The 18,248-nt window shown below is 38.5% G+C and overlaps 1 protein-coding gene across 5 annotated transcripts in view; it reads right to left on the bottom strand.

The window, feature by feature from the left end:
• The window catches only part of esrp2 (epithelial splicing regulatory protein 2), a 23,594-nt gene extending 5,464 nt beyond the window's left edge, over window positions 1–18,130 (bottom strand). The window contains exons 1-13 of one of the 5 annotated variants that reach the window (XM_024295962.2): window positions 17,734–18,130; window positions 17,410–17,562; window positions 16,828–16,956; window positions 9,374–9,487; window positions 8,961–9,075; window positions 8,583–8,678; window positions 8,080–8,134; window positions 7,592–7,702; window positions 6,422–6,554; window positions 6,098–6,152; window positions 2,768–3,069; window positions 2,132–2,365; window positions 1,726–1,924 (exon numbers count right to left, since the gene is read on the bottom strand). In XM_024295962.2, coding sequence (XP_024151730.1) covers window positions 1,726–1,924; window positions 2,132–2,365; window positions 2,768–3,069; window positions 6,098–6,152; window positions 6,422–6,554; window positions 7,592–7,702; window positions 8,080–8,134; window positions 8,583–8,678; window positions 8,961–9,075; window positions 9,374–9,487; window positions 16,828–16,956; window positions 17,410–17,541 — 1,675 coding nt within the window. In that variant the 5' untranslated portion in view covers window positions 17,542–17,562; window positions 17,734–18,130. The other 4 variants (XM_024295960.2, XM_024295963.2, XM_024295961.2 and 1 more) reach the window with 4 other exon arrangements.
• Window positions 18,131–18,248: the final 118 nt, after the last annotated feature.

Raw genomic sequence — 18,248 nt, 5'->3', positions numbered from 1 at the left:
ATAAATGTATGCGAGAACGACCAGAAATTTTAAAAACAGAATTGAAAAATTCTTTTAGACAATAGTCAAAACAACTTTGACTGAAAACAACAGTTAGATTAACATATTTTAAAGTTTTTTTTTGTTCTGGACTCATCCAGAATGAATGAATGAATGAGAATCCTCACAGATATAAATATCAGAAATGATTTGATTGGAAAAGCAATTTGTGGATTTGATTAATTGATTTTAGCAACCAAGTTAACTGAATTTTCAAACAGAGCCATACTTCATTGGATTTTTCTACTTTTAAGCTGGACTCTTGAAAGCAGACAGGACTGAACTTCACTTCCAAGAAATGTCGTGGAGTTGCAGTAACTTGGTTACAGAATGTCTAAAACAAGCATTGAAAAGGGGTAATAAAAAGCAATTTCCTATAGTTCCTACCATATTTTAATAATAAAGACTTGTCTCTTGATGGTGTAAAGCTACATTCAAATAGCAACAAGCATTCAAGTAACTGGTTCCAATGAAAAGTCTATGCAAACGTGCGTTCAAAACATTCACACAGCACTACACAAGTTTCTACAAACGTTTTTGGATCTACTTACAAAATGTACGTTCATTGAACGCAGGGTGAAAGTTAAACCAGGTCGAACTTTGAGGTACTCAGATTTGGTTATGACACGTGGATGGAGAGCCTTGAATTCACAGAACTGTTTGAAAATTGATTATGGAGGGGAAATTATTGCGGTTTGTGTCGTGATGGAATTATATGACACCAAGTCTTTCACAAATCGGAATAAAGATGAGAAAGAAAAATTCTGTAGCAAGATTTGCACCAAGCCTCTTCCTACTGTAGGTGGCAGACACGCCACAGTAGAAAAAATCAAAGAATAAGAAGAAGAATCCCTCCCTGTTTTCCCAGTCTGAACACTACGGGCTAAATGTGAGAATGAGCGTCTGGCGTCTGGTGTGTCTGTAGATCCTTAGGGAATATTAGGGATCTTTTGATGGCTTGCACTGGTGATGGATTCGTTTTATTGTTTTTTTTTTTTGTTTTTTTCTTTACTCAAAAACTGTTGAATTGATTGGTCCACACTAGAGCTCAAGTGTGCTTTCACAAACTCACAAATCCATAAACTCTTGTGCAGACCAAACATCCTGGTGTGAAGCATCGACAGTCCTCCATGATAGAGGCTTGCATGCAGTCAGTCATTGGAGGCAGAGCACGACTGCGTTTACAAAGCATTCAGTGTCCTTCAAGCCATCATACCGCCATAAAGACACAAATACATGTATTTGCATACAAACAGCAGGGACCAGGAACAGTGGGGTTTTGAGTTCCACAGCATGGTGACATCACTGCTGACCTTCTGCATAAACTGGAGATGAGCTGAAGATCTGAGAGTCATTATTCGGTAAACATATAAACCCAGAAAAGAAAAGGATTTGAAAAAGTGCACCTTTGCTCTCGGCCTAATCTGTTAGCAGAAAGGACAGATACGAGCTTCAACGGAGCAAAGTGCAGAGTTTAGACGGGCTTTCGGGCTGTTGTAAACTTGCATCATTGTTTCAGAGGTTAACAAAGGTGAGCATGGCTAAACAGACTGAATATTTCTACCAGCAGAGTATAAGTTGACAGACTAAACAAGTAAATATTGGTCCGTCAGGGAACACGGCGACCTGAGAAGGTGAGGTTTTATTCTTTGAATGTGGTGAATATCGGGATGAAGGGAAACTCACAGGGAAGTTTGCAGGGTGGGGGGGAGAGGCCGCTGCGGTTCAGGGTTCCACCCATGAGCACGATGCTCATCTCCTCTGTGGAGCACTGGAAGACCTCCACGTACCGATCTTTCATGGTCTTCTTATGACACTTCTGGGCCACCATGAAGGCTCTGTCGGCCGACTTCATCTGGATGAAGGCGTCTCCAGAGGGCCGGCCCTGAAAAGAAGAAGCAGCCGTCAAAACACAGCCGTGTCAATCTTCAAAGAAGACGATGATAGAACTGAGTCTGGGATCAATTACAGCATTTGTTAAAAAATAAGACCCATACTGCAGTTAAAAAAAAAAAAAAAAAAAAGCCAACTCAACCACAACCGTAAAAAGAAGCGTCTGCCTGGACTGACGGCTCCTCCACCACAGTCTCACCTGCTGGTTGAGAACCATGTGGACTCCGTGAGGTTTGATATCCACCGTGTGCTCCCCCATGAACTCCAGGATGTCTTCAATGCCGGCGGTGTACGGCAGACCGCGGAGGCGCACACAGTCGCGCGTGCTGGTGGCAGCGGGGAGGAAGGGCTGCGTGGCGAGGACTGGGACCGGGACAATGGGTGAGGCGGGCAGCGTGGAGATCAGAGGGGTGGACATGTAGCGATTCAGAACCTGAAAAATTAACCCGATCATTATTATAAACGGCACACACAAACATTTTAAGATAAAATTATTTCAATTTAATAATTTAAGTCCTAAAGCCGTTTCTGCAGGTCATAGCTGATTTTGTCCATTAAATTAATTTCTTTAAAAAATATTCAAATGAAAACCAAGTGAATTCATGTTTACAATGTTAGCAATTTCTGGAATATGACAAAAAAGTTTTTAAGAGTCAATTAAAAACCTTAATTACAAATTCCCCTCTATTCCCCTCATGTTTCAATAATGTACATATAAAGTGAAAAAAATTCTATGAACAGATGGTTCTTCAGAAATGGACACTTATTTCATTTTTTGTGATTTTCACCACTTGTAGAATTTTCTCACATTTCCCTCAGAACGACCATCATTTACCTGCTGCACCTCGGCTGCAGTGCTGCGGAACAGCTCGATGTAACGCTTCCCCAGGATCTGCTTGTGTTTCTTCAGAGCATTCTGAACATATTCCTCACAGGAGAAGAGCACAAAGGCGTCGCCTGTGGGCCGTCCATCGGGGTACTTGACAAAGAGCAGCCCTTCAGCGCCGTCTGTGACCGGGCTCTCAGGGCCGAGGAAGCTCAAAACTTCCTGGGATGTGGCGGTGAATGGCAGCCCCCGCATTCGGATGATCACCTGGTTCTCTTTAGACAAGAACTGGGCCACCTCATTTGATGTACCTAAAATAAAAAAGTAAAGATCAAAGAATATTGAATGGTACACCAGAATATATGATTATTTTGAAACTATTTTGTGTTGTAAAATAGCTATAATTCATGGTCTGGATCAGGTGGATGTTGGTTTCCTGTTTGCCACATTGTTCTTTTTTAACTCAAAACACAGTTAAGGTGTTCACACGTATTCTTGTATTTCTTCTTTTTTTTTTAAATATCATTTGAAAAAGTTGATGGATTTTGAAATCTACTGCAGTTTCTCCCAAAGGAAACATTCTTAAAAAATAAGCCTATTTATTTATTTTTGCTGTTGTTGTAAAGCTTTCTTCTAGGGATGTCCCGATCCGATCACGTGATCGGAAATCGGGGCCGATCACGTGATTGGGGACTCAATCGGAATTGGACTCCTTTGTCCGATCAGGATCGGATATTTCATTTATTCTCATTATGATCAGAGCTTTATATTTCATCTTATCATTACGGATAAATACTCCACTCCAAGTCTGCATGTCAGGAAAAGATCACAAAATGTCATCACTAGAAAACGCAGCAGAAAACAGCAGCAGCTCCAGCATAAGGCTAATGTAAACAAAGCTAGCTAGAAAGCTAACTTCCGGGACCAATAACTCTTTTAAAAACGCTTTAAACTGACAGCAAGTGTCTCTATTGGTTTGTCATAACTCAAACAACAACCTCTAAAGGCATTTCAACAGAAAAAGATTTTGTTTCTTTTTAATGTGAAGCTCTTTGTCCTTCAGACAGATGGCTACACAGCATCTGCTAACTGCTACATGCTAGCGCCGTGATTTAACTCCTTAGGACCCGAGCTGTCCTTTGATATGCCTGTTTTATTTATCTGACAGAGAAATAACAGTTAAGAAAATTAACTACTGTGGTAATAAAACCGAAAATGTGATGTCTTAAGAACTTAAAAATAAGCACATAATCTTAAAAATAACTACATAAAACTAATAAATTAAAACAATGATATCAGCTATTCATGAACACTCATCAAATTTTATGCTAAAACAAAGACATCATTTATTTTTAAGAATTTTAAATGAGGACAGGAATCACATTTGGTCAAAAATGTTCAATAGCTCTAAAGATGTTAAAGCTAAAGTCACTAAACTTTCTCACATGACTAATTATCACTTATATAACAAGAAAATAGTATTTTTTTCCTAGTTTATATTTGCTGTATTTTTACTTGTTTATTAAAGCTACTTCACAGAAGTGTTTTATTTAAGTGTTTAATAATAAAAGAAGGTTATTGAAATATAAATAAGGGACAACACAAATCTGTTTCTTCAATGTATTCATGTTTTAAATGTCTTATAAAAGTATCGGATCGGGACTCGGTATCGGCAGATACACAAAATCAAATGACTCGGAATCGGATCGGGCCCAAAAAAACCTGATCGGGACATCCCTACTTTCTTCTATATTTCTTACAGACATTTTCTATGGAAACAAAATATATTTCTTTGACAAATCTAACATAACTTTAATAAACAGTTATATATTTTTTCCTTTAGTGAAAAATGAATGTAACATTAGTGCTGGCACCTGTGATCCGTTATGAAAACCTAGAAGCTAAAACCCTCAAAAATACATTTTTAGTTATTTTAACATGATTAATAATATAAAATACAGTAAAACTAATGATAAATGTTGTTTTTTCTTAAAGAAAAAATGTTTAAAAGGTCGATGGGTAGTGAAGGGAGTAATACCCAGAGTATAGGGAGAAAGCTCAACAAACCACAAACCAACAGCATTTGACTAAACCCATTATGAATTGTCTTACTTGGGTTAATTTCTTTGGGTAATATCGTACACTTATTAATACACTCCATTTCAGAGTTTTAAGTTTAAAAAAAAAAAAGCAGCACATTTTAATTTTGGCTAAAAACTCCATAATCATGATTGAAAAGACCACTGGGAACAGTTTTACAATAAATAAAACCATAGTTGGAGTGGAAGTTTAAGCCCATTTCAAGAACCTCTCCCCAGTTTGAGTTTTTCTAGCTCTTCTCAACAGCTGCAATCAGGATTTATCTGCAAGTCACAGCATTTGTTTAACTGAAAGAAATTAAAAAGATAAATTTGTTCGTTGTGTGCAGAATACTTTAGGTTTACACATAATTTCTATTATTTGTTTAGTTTTTAATTTAGTTTGTCAAAAAAGAAAAAAGAAAGTTTGCAACACTTTCAATTTCCACATTATAAATCTCAACATTTAAGCTGAAATTTTTATTATTTTATTACATCCTTTCTATTGTTGTAAATGTTATCATTAAAATATGTAAAAAAATATTATATTGCTTGAGATTTATAAAGTTTGTTTCTATTCCTAAAAAATGTTCTATTTTAACTTGTCAGCTAAAGTCCAGCCTGTCGTCGATCTATATTGATCCTTCATCAGAGTAAAGTTCAGAGTCTAACAACGGCTCCACGTCATCTGCTGTGAGCGACTGTGTCCCCCCGCTCTGTCCCGTATTGCTGCTCAATGACCCGGAGGCCTCCGGTTCTGATTTAGTCTCTTCACACCTGCTTTCTCTCAGAAGTGAGTCAGGCCTTTTAGCAGGCATCAGCCCTCTCAGGGGTGGAACAGGAGGTATAATTCAACAGGTGAGTGGACTGTGAGCCAAGAGTGAAATTTCCCTCCACCCGACCTCCAGAGGGGTTGAGTTTAGGGAGCTGGGAAAAGGGGGGCAGCAGGACAGGGGCATTGGGGAGGGAGCTTTCCTCACAAAGTGTCTTTTATTAAAATGAGATAAGCTGCCAGGGAGTCACTAGGATGAGGCAGAGACACAGGTAACAGGAGAAATGGCCACTGTGCTTTACAGAGCTGCACTTTCACAGATGTGTCTCTGTGTGTGTGCAGGCAGGCTTGTTTTTACTCTGAGGTGCAGGAAATCCATAGAACAGAATGCTTTTTCACACTAACAGAAAGGCTTTCACTATGACTCTTCATGCAACCACAACAAATGAGATGAGAGGGATGTTTAAAGAGAAAAAAGAAAAAAGAAACCTGAAATCTGACCTCCAGCGATTTTGAGGAATTCCTCTCCAGTGGCTTTGTAGACCTGAGAAAAACATGCGACAAACTGAGTGCAGCTTAGAGCGAGCACACTCCAGATTACAGACGTAAAAACTGTCCAACACTTAAACACCAAAGAACATATCCTAAATTCAATACAAATTGAAAAATACACATTTATATAAATATTTTACAAAAAGATAGCTCAGAAACTTGGTTTATTTGACAAAATAATTGAGTTCTGATGAAAATTGTTGCCGATTACTGCTTCTAAAAACATGTAGAAAATCAATATAAGCCTCAGCTTATCCGCACCTCAATGTAACGACAGCCCATGTGGTGTTTATGGCGCTCCAGAGCCAGGTCTCTGTGTTCAGAGTTGATGAAACGAACTAAGGCTTCTCCGTTCCTTCTGCCCTGAGCATTAAGGCAAAGAGCCACTCCACCTCTGCAACACAAAAGGACACACCTCAGCACCAAAACCACACATTTATGGACATTATATGTGCATTTCACAGACATCACAGGCGCAGAAATATCGAGTTGGGTGAGGCTGTCGCACAACCAAAACACCACAAGAACCAAACATGACAAAACCTCTGGATCTTCTGGCATGAACCTGGTCAGGTGCAAAAGTAGGACAACCCTGACACATGGCCTTTACCTGCAGGAGGATGTTACTTTGCATTGCAGATGGGAGTAGCTGCATATTACAATGTCCTCTTACAGAAAGTAGGCGATTTAGATAAAAAAAAAGAAAGCAATATTTGCATAAAGTCAACGTGGAATCTACTCAGTTGACCATGTCCATTGTATGTTTAGTTTAGCTCTACTTCAAGTTTTGAACATTTAAAAGCACAAAAATAAAATAAAAGATTAGTCTTACACCGTGTTAGAGCCACGACAACAGATTTCTGGGACAGATTCTTAATGTAGGATAAATTGTGAATTTATAATAAGGCATCAATTGGTAAAAAGACAACAAAAACTTAAAGAACTGAAAAGATCTGATTAGTAAAAAACTTACCCTAACTTTAACAAAACTCCACAAATCTACTTGAACTTTGATAAATATTACTTCATCTTTATCCTTTTTTTTAAATAAACTCCTGAGTTATTAAATGCAGCATAAATAGTTAAATAACTGTCATTTAAATGTTGAATTTTCACATTTTAAAGTATTAACTTGCATTTTTTATTTTTTTTCTTGTGTTGCAAACATCTGAACTAAAAGTAACATGCATCAACTCTGCAAAGTTTTGCAAATTAGAAGCTTACTTTCCTGATAAAGCCTAAACAAAAAAATCTAACAGTGGTCCCTCATTTTTCCGAAGGGATATGCTCTTCTAAATATAACCTGCAATGAATTTGCAAAGAAGAATTACAGATGTTTTAAACCACTTTAATACACAAATAAAAATGAGGTCAAAACACTAAACGAGAGGAGAGGAGTTGGTTGAAGACAACCATGAAAATTGAACTTACTTAGCAATGTTGAGGCCTTTGAAAAAGCGAGCGATGTCCTGGTCTGAGGACTGCCATGGAAGGCCCCGCGCTCGGATCACCGTCTCACTGTCCACCGGCTCAGTCTTGCAGCTGCACACAAACATGACGAGACCAGAGAAGAAAAATATATATTAGAAATGTTAAAGCAGATAAGAAAATGAGCAAAAACTGTTAGCATTTAAATTGAAGTTCTTTTGAAGTAACACACTCTCCCATGCTTAAAAGTTGGAGAGCCGTCAAGGTGAGAGGCTTCATGGGAGCAGGAGGACCTGCAGCCCTGTTACTGAATATCCAGGTAAGCACTTGATGGCAAAGTTGGATGACTCAAATAACACACAGGTTGCTGTAATCAATGCTTATAGCCTAAAGTGTGAGAGCGAACAACAACAGAAAGGGGCTTTGCTGCTGGCAGGAAAGCACAAAAAGGAGCAGAGACGGTACACCGGAAAACACGTGTTTTTACATACCACGCTCCAGAGTCAAACTTGTAATTGACTGTTTCAACACAGGAGAATTTGTGACCTGGAAAACAAACAAAACAGTTTTAGATGTAGGTTTGGGGCTTTGTGCTTCTCGTGTGAAGAAAAATCGTTCATTCCTATACCTGATCACACCCAAAGAGACACTTGGCCTTTAAGAAGAGCCAGAGGGGACAACCAAAGTCAAGACCGAACAGTTCAGATTTAGGTCTGATTTACTGGTGCCGAGAGGCCACTTTCCCTCTTTTCATTAAACCATCATTTTTTACGATGATGGCTCTGTTCCTTCGGATGAGAAACGTAAAGCTTACGGTGGAAAGAAGCTGCTCTCTAAATATAATAAAGTTAAATTAATAGCTCATCTATCAATGACCAAGTGGTTCAGAAAATAAAATATTAATTGAAGAAAGGTTGTATAGCTAAAAAAAGAAAGAAATAGGAATGAGATGAAATGTGAGCAAACTGTGGAGCAGCTGCTGGTGGGTACTTACTGTAGGGTTCAGCCAGGATGCAGAGGGTCAGCTGCACCATGCTCCTCACCTCCTTCACCCCTATCAACTGCTCTGATGCAGCGGGAAGGCCCACATCTGAGCACACCGTCAAGGATGCTGACCGCTCTCAATATGAATGCTTTTACCCTTTAACACCTCAGGCGACATCGGTGATGCTTAAACAAAAAATCTTTAATATACTGAAACTTTTCAACCGTCAACATGATCAATGTAATTCCAGTAGATTTTGAAGGACAAAAACAGCGTGGCCTCGGGCCTCGACTTTGACACGTGAACTAAAGCATTGCTCTTCCCAGAGACAATCACATCATCTTGTTAATTTTCCTATTTTTCTTTTACTTTTTTATTCCAGGATACATTCCAACATGGAGGCAAGTGTCTGCTTCTGGACTGGACCAGCATTTGGACAGCATTTGTGAAACTCTTTCCTCAGGTCCACGAAGGAAAAGAAGCATTCTGGCAGTACGAGATTCTGAATGGAAACAAACAAAACAAGTTAGTGTGGAGGCTTAACTGGGGAGGAAGTACAATTTAAAGCCCAAGAATTCAGAGGGTGGTGATATTAAACTAGAATCATTATATAATGACTTCACATTCCTGGATCTCAACTAATTTACTTCATGCTTAGTGAGTTTGCATGAATCCATGAAGATTGTTGTCACAGGAGTTCGTCAACGTTCATTTAATTTGTTTATTAAGAGAAAAAAAATTAAAATAATTTGCTTTTTAGACTTATTACGAGTGTAGTTTAAGATTACAGTCATGCTCACCTTTTTGGACGCTTCAGGGTGGAGGACCTGCCGAATAACAAGGGGGCTGTTCACCAGAAGTGTGAAGGAGCTCCTGCCGAGGGATTTTACTTCTGATGACACAGACTGCTGAAACTGAAGCACAGAGGAGAAGCTTCACCATGGATGGAGGGGTTTGAACAAATGAGAAGAGCCGTTTTAAAATGACTGGCTTTAACACTAAGATGATTTTTATTCGCCTGCACAATAAATAGGCAAACCATCCAAAGTGTACCCCACTTTTGCCCAACAGTGGCTAGGATAGGCTCCAGCAACCTTGTGACTCAAAAGGGATTAAGCTGGTCTAGAAAATATTAAAATGTAATTTAATATTTGTCAGCGAGACTTTGAGACTCAAGCAGTTAAACTGGAGAGTGGTGCTGTGCTTGACATTGGTGGTGGTGGGGGTAATCATGTTTAACCGGTTTTGGTGTTTGCCTTTGAAACAGGAGCAGAAAACAGAGAGAAATGATCCTCCGACCAAATCATCCGGGCCATCACATCTCTGATGGACAACAAGAACAAAACCAACCCATACTGGTCAAACCTGCCCCCACTTTCACTCTGACGGCAGACAGACAGTCTTACATTCCAGCTACTTCAAGGAGTGCCACAGAGTCAAACGCCTGAGAAATGAGCTGAACTGTCAAAAGGAGACAACCCCACTTTCGATATGACTTCTGATCACCTTAACCATTGCTGTGTTCAATCCACAAATTTTGGTTGATAAAGATAAAAAATATCAGATACAGTTGATTTAAAAAAAAAAAAAAATCATACTTTTTCATTGTGTGTTTATTGACTGTATTTAGTTCCAGTGTGAACACAGACGGATATGAAAAGCTACAAAAACCCTTCAACCCGTCTCAAAGCCTCTCAAATCTTCTTGTCTTAGTTCAGGAAGTCGTTAAATTTCCTCTCTGAACATTAAAAGGTGAGAGCGGTTCCACCATCTGGACACAAGACAGCCTCAAACTCCCTACCCTGACTGCTTCGCATGGCCACTGGCAGAGTATGACAGCCTTTCAGACACCGAGTGTTACAGGTACGTGTACGGGCATGCTTCATAACAGACGCAGGGATGTCTGGCTATCGGTTCCTCCAACCAACCGACAGCAAGGAAGCAAATGCTTCAGGGTTAGATTAAGGGGAACAAAGCGATATGGATACAAACTCTTACGTCAAAAATAATGTAGACTCTTAAGGGGGAAAAAAAGCTGCTATACTCTTTTACAGTTGCTCTATGAGTACCAGCAGATCTACTTATGTTCTATTTTATTAGTATAAGCACAACATCCAACTAAAACTTTAAAAAGTTAAAAATCCTAAAAATGGTTTAAAAGGAAAATGCATAAAAACACATTTCATATCCTAGAACTGACAGCTAAAATTAGTAAAGACAAAAATAGTAAAATTAGGATAAAATAGTGTTCAAAATATTTAGAATTATTTGAATACTTTAATAAATTACTACATTTAAAAAGCACTGCAGCACCTGTAAACGTGTGCATCCACATCAAAAGGTTTCTAAAGGTGTATTCAGACTGAAAAAGCCGGTCGGTCCAAAATGAGTCTGCTTAATTCGGTCCGAATAGAGTCCTTAATGTTGCTTTTTGTCTGTATTCAGACTGCCGCCAACCTGACATTTCTGTTTGTGAACAAAACCAAATGAAGAAAGACTTCTTCAGTTCTGGCCACGAATTACGAGGTAGGGGAAAAGCAACAAGAGAAGGAATAATGTGTTGCTCCACCACTCCTTTTCTATTCGAGGTGGGAATCATGAGGCACCTCACAATTCGATTACGATTCAGGAGGCAACAATTCAAATATGAATCAATCAATTTGTCATAGATCTGCCTTTTTAAAGAAATCATCCCCTTTAGTACAGGACAATGTGACTGACTTTTCTCCACCAAAGTGCATTTTTAGGTAAAGACAAGATCAGTTTACTTGTTTATCTTTCTGAGAACATAAAATTCTGACATGAAAAATATTTAATTTAATGATCAAAAATCTTTCACAGCATCAAAATGGAAAAATGTTCCCTGAACTCAACAACCTTAAATAAGATAATGTCACGTTTTATCATTAGACCAGCTTTAAAGAAACGCTCTTTAACTCACATCAACCAAAATAGTGTCTAGATAGTCACACATTGGGATTTTACAAACTTGTCATGTTCTCTACATATTTAATTTTCCTGTGACATAACTCACAACGCATGACTTTTATCCAACTGACCCTCGACACTATGAAAGCCGAAATAAACAGTCGCTTTAAGCAAAGTCTGGACCGGTCGGATGATGAGATCTGTCCACAAAAGTCCCCATTTCCATCAAAAGGTACTTATCTTAATTCCCAGGGCTTTTGTTGTCCAAAACAAACACAAATATCTGAAAGTGGTACTTCAGTTTTATAGATGATCATGGTTGCACATCTTGAGGTCAGCCACAATTTCATTTCTTATTTGCCTTGATAAGAGGACAAATATTTCCTCAGAGATGTCCTGTTACTCCACCTTGGACTGTTACTCAAACCGGATCACCAGGAGAAAAGCAAATGTTACAGAAGGATTGGAGGCATACCCTGTTCCTGTTGTACTAAAAAAATAAATTTAAATAAAATAAGCTGATTAGAAGACAAATTACACACTGATAAGTCCACCTTTAAAAATACCAGCATGGAAAAGGTTCAACAGGAAAAACCTGATTTTAAAAAAGGACATGACCTAATTATAGTTGACAAAGTTTAACATAAAAAGACTCTTTCTTTGCAGTATATAAGCCCAAACTAAATGAAGGTTTATCTCAGTTTGGTCGTTTCAGCGAATGGTTCCAAAAGTCAAATATTTTAGTGCAACCTTCAGTCCTGCTGCCCCTCCGAGAGGCATTTTCAGATATGAGGAGGAGGAAGTGGCCTTTGAACGTGCTACTATCAGAGCTGCTTTTCTCTGCAGTGCAGCTCAACTGTTTGCATTCAGAGGTGAGGTAAGGTGCTAGTTGTGGCTGAATCCAATCGCGATAAGAGCACCAGGGAGTGCCCTGGCAGTCCCAGTGGGCAACTGTTTAAACACAGACTTGGAGCAAGTTCATGGTGGAAGTCAAAGGAGATCTACTTTACAACAAGGGATTGTTTCAGCTCTTATTTAACCTTACAAAATTATTTTACTTAATCGTTGCAGAATTTCCTTCAGCTACTATTTTATTGTAGCTCAACTCCCCTTAGAAGTAATAAATACTTTTATGTTTTTGACAAAGAATACTTTGGCAGCAGGGTTAAGGAGTTGGGGATTGAATCTTAAGTAGATTTTTGCATAGATCAAAGAAGGCTGTAAATAAATGAGAATATATATCTTTAAAATGTCTGTTAGTTCAAATATCTGAGGCTCACTAACCATTTTAGTGCAGCTACAAAGACACCTTTCCAAGCTGTTCCAGCTGGTACGACTGGAATTAGGTATTTGCAAATAAATAAGTGCAGTGAAGCAGATGTGGGTAAGACAGAAAACGGTTGAACAAATTCATGTGAGAACATCAGCTTCATTTTTGTAACAAAGTGATCCAAGAGTCATAAGGCGCACCTTCTCACAGGCTGTGACATGCTGTCAGAGTCAGTCAAACCTGTCCGATTGGTAAGACTGCAGCTAAGTCATCTGCCTACTCAAGGACGGAGTGTGACAAGGGGAAAAAACATTGCAAACCATGGAAAATATAGCTACCTACATTATAATAGCAATTTATTGTTTTTGTTTTTAACATAGAACACATTTAATTTGTTTTAATGTAGAAATGTTTTTTTAAAAAAGCCTCTAAAAAGGGTTTTTACAATGACATTCACAAAATGCAAATGTTAGATTCTTCTGATATCCTTCAGGATCAAAACAGAACAGGATCACTGGAAGTCAACAAGTGGGAGGGGCTTAAGCTTTATAGAAATATATTCTGCAGCACAACCAACATCTAGTGTTTGATAAGAACTGTGAAGAATCAGCACAATGTTAATAGGTTTGAAAAATATAATACAAGGGAGCAACATGTCAATGTAAGACTATCTTATTTAGGAAAATAGGACCCTAAAAAGCACTATTTGTTTAACATAAGCAGAAAAAAAGTGAATAGAATTTTTATCATTTTTGACATTTGTTCGACAGATTTCGTGTGTGTTTGATTAGCCGGTACTAAGTTGCTTTTGTTGGTTAAGTTTTTTCTTTTTTTTATATTTTTAAAGAAATTAAATGTTTGTGAAACCTATAACCTAATTCCAAACATTTATATTTTTAGCTTAAATAAAATTATTTTCCAAATATGTTTTAAATAGTATGCTGAACACACAAATAAAGAAGGTTTATCTTAAATAAAATGAATAAAATAAGAAAATTGCAATAGCTCAAAATTTAGAAAAATATCAAACAGCATGAAAAATTCTGGATTCTCTGCTGTTTGACGTCTAGAAAGTTCTGTCAAGCAGTGACTCAACCATAAATGTCAAACGTCTTCAGAACATTACTTGAACTCATTTCCCTCTTACGTAAAAGTTGCATTGTGCTAAACTAAAAAGAAAATGTATCTAAAATAAATAAAACAAAAATAATCTGAGAAACAAGATTTTAAAAATGGCATTAATCTTTGCTGTGGAGTGAGATTTAGGATGTTCCTCACAGCTTCTAATCATTAAAATTATTTGACGATCAAAACCAAAAATGATCAAAAAAATAAACCAAATTAGACCAATTTAGCTAACAAAGTCAACTAATTAAAAGCCCAACTGACAGACTAAATAAAGTATAGTTCTTTGGGATTTTAATTAAAATATGTAAACAATTAACTAAAACCTAAAGAAAAAGTGAGAGTAAAAGTAAATAGAAAAATCTATAACATGTCCTAATGATAAAAGAATCTGAAATGTTTACATTTATCTATTGTTTCCAGTTTTTCTGGGACTAAATGTACAAATCAACTGCTCATCTCGAACACCAGCATTTCACCAAGCAAATGTCCCTCAACTGTGACCATATGAAACCAGCTGAGATTTATTTTCCTTTTATGCATTTATATTATTTTTATAACCAGCAAGCAGATAAGTTTGCTTTTTTTCGCTTCAGTACAACATGGCACAGATAAACATTTGGTAAAATATTTGAATCTTCCGTCTCAACCAGGATAAACTAATCTTCCAATGACCAATCGTGGAGGAAAGTGAGCAGTTAGACAAAGGTATGAGTAGAACGGACTGATTGCTTGGGTTAATATTTGAAGGTTCGGCACACACTTGCTGAAGGCTTCCCTGATTTGCTTGTGTGACGTCATCAAACTCCGACCCAACTCACATACAAGCTTTTGTTTTTACTCCGTTTCGCCGCTTAACATGTGTAGAACATGAGAAGTCAGACTTTTGTAAAGCAAAAATAAGGAATTTCAAATTGAATAGAAAGGTTACCCAGAAACCCCTTGTGCATGAAACACAAACACACCACAGCGTGATAATAAGAGGTTCTTAAAACTAAGAGCTGAACAGATACACCCACTGCAAACAAACACTGATGCAATGGAGGCTGAAAAACATGTTTGACAACATAAGCACTTATGTCAAGACACACCTAGCTGTGTGACAGTCTTTTGAAAAACACTAAATGCTTTTTCTTGCTACTGAAGATAAAACGCTTTGTTTAAAGAATTGTCGCCAGCGCTGGACCACCACAGAAGAAAACATTTTCAAGCACAAAGAGGTAAAAACTGTATATTGTGGATCACATCCACCAAACAGGAAGTCCCTGACAACAGGACTTGTGTCACACTTCCACTCTTACTCTCCGGCTGTGCCGTCCATGGTTCCACATCTACTGTTAGGACATTTTTTACTTGAGCAACAGATAAAAATCACCTGTCTGTCCTGCAGCCTAAAACTGAGGGTGTGGTGGCATGCAAATATTCCGCCTTCCAGATGTCAAGACAAGACCAGACCTGTGACTCCTCCTTATCCTAGTTTCTCGCTCCCACCCTGAGGTTCTACAAGCTGTCAGCACGCTGTCGGGGTCACTTCCCAGCCAGGTGGACCATCTTTATTTATTTATTTTTTTTTAAAGGCCATGAAGGAACACTCCCTAAATTAGATCATACTCCAATCATCTTTGAGTCTATTTTCATAGCGTTTCCAGAGGGGATTGTTATGATTATGTCGTTTATAGGGAAAAAAAAGAAAAGAAATCTGTTGTTTTCTAGAACATAGTATCAACAGAGCGGCAGTTGTTCATCAGAAATTCACCTTTGAGTTATAGATGGCACTGTTGGCATGGAGTAAGCTGCCGCTTTTCTCATCATAAACCCGTTTCCACTCACTCCTGCTAGCTTACAGCCCCTCATACCCCCAACATAACATTACCGCTGCAACAAATATCAGGACTATCTCAGTTCAGACGAGGAAAACGAAGACGTAAATGGATCTATTTGTCTGCAAGGGGATGTATCAGATGAGAGCAGAGCAGGGACTTTGTGGGTTGCCGTAGTAGCTTCTACATCACACCTACAAGCTTCTTCCAACAGTATTTTTTTTTTTTTTGGTCTGCAATTGATTCACGCCGATTTGAATGAATAGACTGGAAAAGTCTGTTGGTCCGGATCGTTTCCAGAACCTTGTGTTTGGTCTTTACTTGTTTGGTCTACTTGATATTCCCATTTCAAAGCAAAAATCGCAAACAAAACCACGACTTAGATCTCCTCGTCATTAGCCAGGAATTGCGAGGGAGGGGCAAAGCAACAGCAGGAATAATGGAAGTCATAAACTTTGCAGTCCTTATCAGAATAGTTTGCCAATTCAAACTTTTGCCAAACAATTATGAACGTCTGTATAAATGCCAGGTACACACTTATTGTTGCGATAGACTTTTAAGCTAAGCACTATAATATAGATTGTAACATAATATAAAGCAGTATGAGAAGCAATGTGTGTGTCACGTTAAAAGTTGCTTTAATGAAACTACATTCATCAGATCTAATTTTAATGAGCTGCTGTTGCCCCGCTGCTCCACATTTGACAGTGGCTCTCTTTTTGCATCCCATAATGCCCAGATATGGTGGTCGTTTCTGTTCTGTTGTTTTGCTCTGAGTACGGAGCCTATTCAGGCTGAGGAAACTCAGAGCAAATCTTTCAAACCACCTTGAAAGACAGGTCTTCAAGCAGTTCCTGGTCCTTCACCACGGTCCACTTGGGTGTATTCAGACTGAAAATGTGTTCCAGATTATTGTGGGAAACAAATTCTGGTTCACTTTCAATCAAATGTGTCTAGTCTGAATATACCCTAAAACACTTTTTTTTTTTTTTTTAAATCAGATTGAGTATCATAAATTTGAATGTAGATTTGTTACATCACTTCTTTGGATTTAAAAGAAAGACTGAAGTTTTGGTAGATGTACAGAACATTTTTGTTCAGGTGGACTCACCTGCTGCAGTACTTTGTCCAGGGGCTCAGCTTTGATGATGTCCTCCACAGTCAGGCCTGTCTCCTCTTTGCATTGGTCTGTCAGCTCCAAAGAGTCTGGCTTCACATAACATTTATGAAGTTTCCCAACCTGTAAAGGGAGTTATGCTTTCATGGCGATGAATGTGGTACAAGAAATAATGATGATAATAATAATAATGGCTACAGCCACCCCAGATACAGGAAACAAACTCAAACAATTGACAATATAGTTGCATAGCTAACTTAATTGTCAATAAAGTTATGAAAAAGCTTTCATGCTGAACCAAAAATGGTGTCTTTTCTCCTTCAGGTTAAAACAAAACGCCACCTCTCACCTGCGTGTTAAAAATGTTGGTCACCTGTGGAAAGGTGAGCATGTAGCGTTAGCTAGCACGCGTGCACAGCAGGGCAGCAAACGGCCACACAGAGCACACACCATGTTGATTTTAAGTGTCAAACATCCTCCTCTACAGGTAAGACAACAACGCCACAAACACACCGGCTACACAAGAAACCGTACAACGAACGAACAAACGAAGGAGAGGGTCAGAAAGGTCCGTACCTTTTTCTCATGTAGATCCACAATTTGCCACACCAAGAGAATTATTTCCCTCTCATCCGAACCCAGTTTACCCCCATTTGCACCAGCTGTTGCCCCAAAGAACACCACCAGAGTATCACTGTGCGAAGCCATCAGGGACCACAAGGGTAAAAACTACAATTAAAGCAAAGATTAAAATAAAAAAATAACACGAGGGATCACCTTTTCCAAGTGATAAGGAGAGCGAACAAAAGGGCTGGAAACTCAATTGAGGTAAACGCAAAGAAGGAGGAAAAGGAGATTATTTTCAGAGGAGCCACGGAAGAGTTTGCGGTCAGACTCTACCTGTTGCTGTACTTGAGTGCGCTCTATCCAGAGATACTGGTTTAACTGGTAAAGACGGGTGGAAATCCGTGTTCCCTTCACACGAACTCCATAACAAGCCCAGAGGTTTTTTTTTCCTCTCCTATTTTTTTCCGAGTTACCTGTGTAGCTCGGCCTCTGCCCAAGGGCGTCGCCTATTGGCTGATCTGCAAAGGTGAGGGCGGGATGCCGAGCTTACAGCTGGCCCATGATTGGCTGGTTGGTTCCTGTTGCATCAGGAAGTAGTGTGCCACAGAAAGGGCCTCCATGGGGTAAGTGTTTGATGAAAAAACAGACAAAAATCAATAAAAACTTTAATATTGTAAGTTTTTGTGAGACTTTCACTTCTTGGATTGTGACTATTGCCAAAAATGACGCCACCTTTATAAGTTTTTACCGGATGTTGCTTTAAGGCAAGGCAAGGCAAGTTTATTTGTATAGCACATTTCATGTACAGAGACAATTCAAAGTGCTTTACATAAAACATTAAAATAAAC

The sequence above is a fragment of the Oryzias melastigma genome, linkage group LG3, assembly GCF_002922805.2.
Source record: "Oryzias melastigma strain HK-1 linkage group LG3, ASM292280v2, whole genome shotgun sequence".
Lineage (NCBI taxonomy): Eukaryota > Metazoa > Chordata > Actinopteri > Beloniformes > Adrianichthyidae > Oryzias > Oryzias melastigma.
This window is presented reverse-complemented; position numbering and strand designations above follow the sequence as displayed.